At 41.0% G+C, this 3142-nt stretch overlaps 1 protein-coding gene across 1 annotated transcript in view; it reads right to left on the bottom strand.

The window, feature by feature from the left end:
* Positions 1 to 245: 245 nt before the first annotated feature.
* LOC101862133 overlaps positions 246 to 3142 on the bottom strand; it is a gene marked incomplete at its 5' end in the record, with an annotated part of 5024 nt that continues 2127 nt past the window's right edge. The window contains 4 exon segments of the mRNA XM_035971562.1: positions 246 to 290; positions 929 to 1122; positions 2158 to 2431; positions 2957 to 3034. Coding sequence (XP_035827455.1) covers positions 246 to 290; positions 929 to 1122; positions 2158 to 2431; positions 2957 to 3034 — 591 coding nt within the window.

A 3142-nucleotide genomic window follows, 5' to 3' on the forward strand; every position in this document is an offset into this window, starting at 1 on the left:
CCCCCCCCAGCCAACAACACACACAGTAAAAATGTGTAATGAAGGGTGTCTCAAAAAAAAAAAAAAAAGGAAGACCCACTTATACAGAGGGTTATAAATGAGTTATTTCTCTTCTGATTTCATCAAACCTTCGAACTTCACGTAATGAAATTCAATCAGGCGGGCATCAATTTTATAAATATGAATAGAAATATCAAGTTTCAAACATTTCAAGTGTATTCGGGTAAAATGCAAAACTTTACTTCTTAAAAGCATTCAGTTGCAGGGGCGTAATCGGCCTGCTCTGCTTTCTGGGCCAGAACGGTAAAACCAAGAGAGTCACATCCTATGGATATCTCATCGTATTGAAAAAGTTTAGCGACCCATGACCTTTGGCATGAGAGGTAAGCTCTATTTACCTGGCCAATAACGAGGTCTTCTCTGCGTCAAAGATGCAAAACAAATAAATATCCTAAATCGGTAGTCGCAGGCGCAGAGAATGGCTTCAGATTTACTTATTTGTGAGGCAGCGTGGTGAAATCAGGCGCTTGTCAAAATAATGAAATAAAAGAAACTGAAATTTTTCTGTCGGTTTGGCAATTTTTATGGAATTTTAAAAAACAATTCAAAACCTTTTAAGTCCATTAAAAAACACATATCTCTGTAGATGACACCCAAAAAACTTTGATTAAAGGCAAAAAAAAAAAAGTACATTTGCAGTTTGTAAAGACTCTCGAGCTTTGGCAATGGCCAATCTTTGGTGACCAGTCTCATGCTAATTTAACATCTGAACCACGTGACCCCCACTTCCTTCATTCGCAAATATCTCGACTTCTATTCATGATAGAGTAGTATTTTTTTCAACCAAAGCGAGACAACAAATGAACAAGCTTTAAAATGATACCAATAACTCTACATGTCAAAAATATTGATGAGTGCCTGATTCCACCGTGTCGTGACACGTTTGTTTACCCTCCGTGGTTGTTCCAGTGGAATGCTCGACTTTCGGCCCCGTACGGCTACTTGTTCCCTTATTCATGAGGGTGAAGCGCACCCCAGACGATAGGTTGCTGAACACACACCAGTCAGCTGTTCCGTTGTTAAAACCGCAGTACGTCTTTTGGATGTTCCCAGGTGTCGAAGCTTTGGAGGAGAAGAGATGAGACAAGAGGTAAGATAAGATAAGATACATCTTTATTGTCCAGATCCTGGCACATTGCTTTGGTGTTTCACCATGCACACGTCATACACATACAATCTCTCTCACACACACACACACACACACACACACACACACACACACACACACACACACAAACATGCACACACACGCATATGCACGCGCATGTGCACACCCATATTCACACGCTATCTCACACATCCTCTCTTCCAAACACATTTTTGCACATAACCATAATAATGCAAAAGTATGCTTACACTCACAACCATGCTCACAGTCACATGCATTATACAAATGAACAGATATTATAAACATTAACAGTGGCTAACAAGATACGTACTCGGTATGCTGATTATAACTCAATGACATTCTGATATTGCATGCTTTAAAGGTCATAGGAATACTTATATCAAGATGTTTAAGATTGTAGAAGATTAATGGATGATGGTAAGAATGGCCTCCTGTATCTTTCTTTGTTACAGAGAGAACGGCTGCTGTGATATGGATCGCCGATTCGGCCACATCGGTGGTCAAAGCGGCGGAAAGAACACAATATATTTACCTTAATAAACACAGGCGATCATTTATAATGGAGAAGACTACTCTACCCCTCTTTATCCCCTTTCTCCCTGTCCTTCTGCTCTTACTCTTCTTCTTCTCTGTCCCCCTTTTCCTTTCTGCTTTCTTCCCTTAGCCCACCCCCCCTCCCTTCCGTCCGTTTTTCCCCCTCTTTTTCCAAAACGTTGATTAATACGTGAAATGAAAATAATTATTATTTTAACACTCGTTAAAAATTATTCATTATTTTTCTACCTTTGAAAGAATTTCACATCACGTTTTTAAAGCTTCCCATTTTTTCCTATTTGAATGCAAAATTCCTTCTTTATTTTATAACAGAACACAAAGTGAATTTTATACCTCCAAACATAAGACTATGAACAATCATAACAACACAGAAACCTCGACATTCTTCAGGAAAGCAGGAGCTATAGTTCTACCTGGGAAAGAACCAGTAGAGGTGACCCCAAGAGCTGCCTGGCATGTCTTCAAATCCCTTGTGGCGTTGGTCAGGTCGGTCCTCAGACCTTGGATCTCCTGACTCGCCTGGCCCAACAGGCGCGATAACTCCTTCTGTGTGTTGTTCAGTTCCGCCTCCTTTTGCTGGAGAGCCAACACCAGGTTTTGTTTGTCAGCTTCCAGCTGGGTCAAGGCCGCCTGGGCGTTCGTCAGGTTTTGGTTGTTGCCCTGGAGTGTCTGGCGCATATCTTCAACCTGGGAGGAAAATACAGTCGACCCTGTTCAAGACAACTATCCGTTGTCGAGGAGAAGAGTAGTCATCCAAGACACAAGTTTAGTTGAAAAATGACAATTTATAGTTTGTCCTTTGGCATGCCACCGGATTATGGGGAAATTATATGCCCTGCTGGACGAGTAAATTTCCGAATCAACGAAGTCGTGTGGATCTCAGATTTTCACCTGTTTGCAAAATTGGTAATTTCAACGCTTATTTCTTTCTGAAGATATTAGGAAGTTCCGGAGAGTTTTTAAGACTCTTCGCGCATTTGGCTCAGCCCTGTTGGAGATTAACGCTAGTCCCGCCTCTTACATAGAAAACCTTAAGGTGTTGAAAGGGGTGTTAAGTCCATATAATTTCTAAATTTACGTCAAATAATGATCATGGTCAAATGGACTGCTAAGTGTAAGATTCCTTCATACACCGCTTTGAAAAGTGACATCTTATGACGGATTCTTACACTTAGCAGTGGAAATAGAAGACACAGACAACACCTGTCGTACCTGGCGCTTCAGAGCTGTGAAGTCGTTCCTTAACTGGGACACATCTCCACAACACGTTGGGGAGGAGGAGTCTACGATCTGAAAAGCAGACAAATTTGTCACAACGCCATGAAATCAAGCACTCATCAGAATAATGAAATCGGAGAAATACTCTTTCCTGCTCGTTTGGCAATTTTCATTGATTTT

The sequence above is a fragment of the Aplysia californica genome, unplaced genomic scaffold (assembly GCF_000002075.1).
Source record: "Aplysia californica isolate F4 #8 unplaced genomic scaffold, AplCal3.0 scaffold00462, whole genome shotgun sequence".
Classification (NCBI taxonomy): domain Eukaryota; kingdom Metazoa; phylum Mollusca; class Gastropoda; order Aplysiida; family Aplysiidae; genus Aplysia; species Aplysia californica.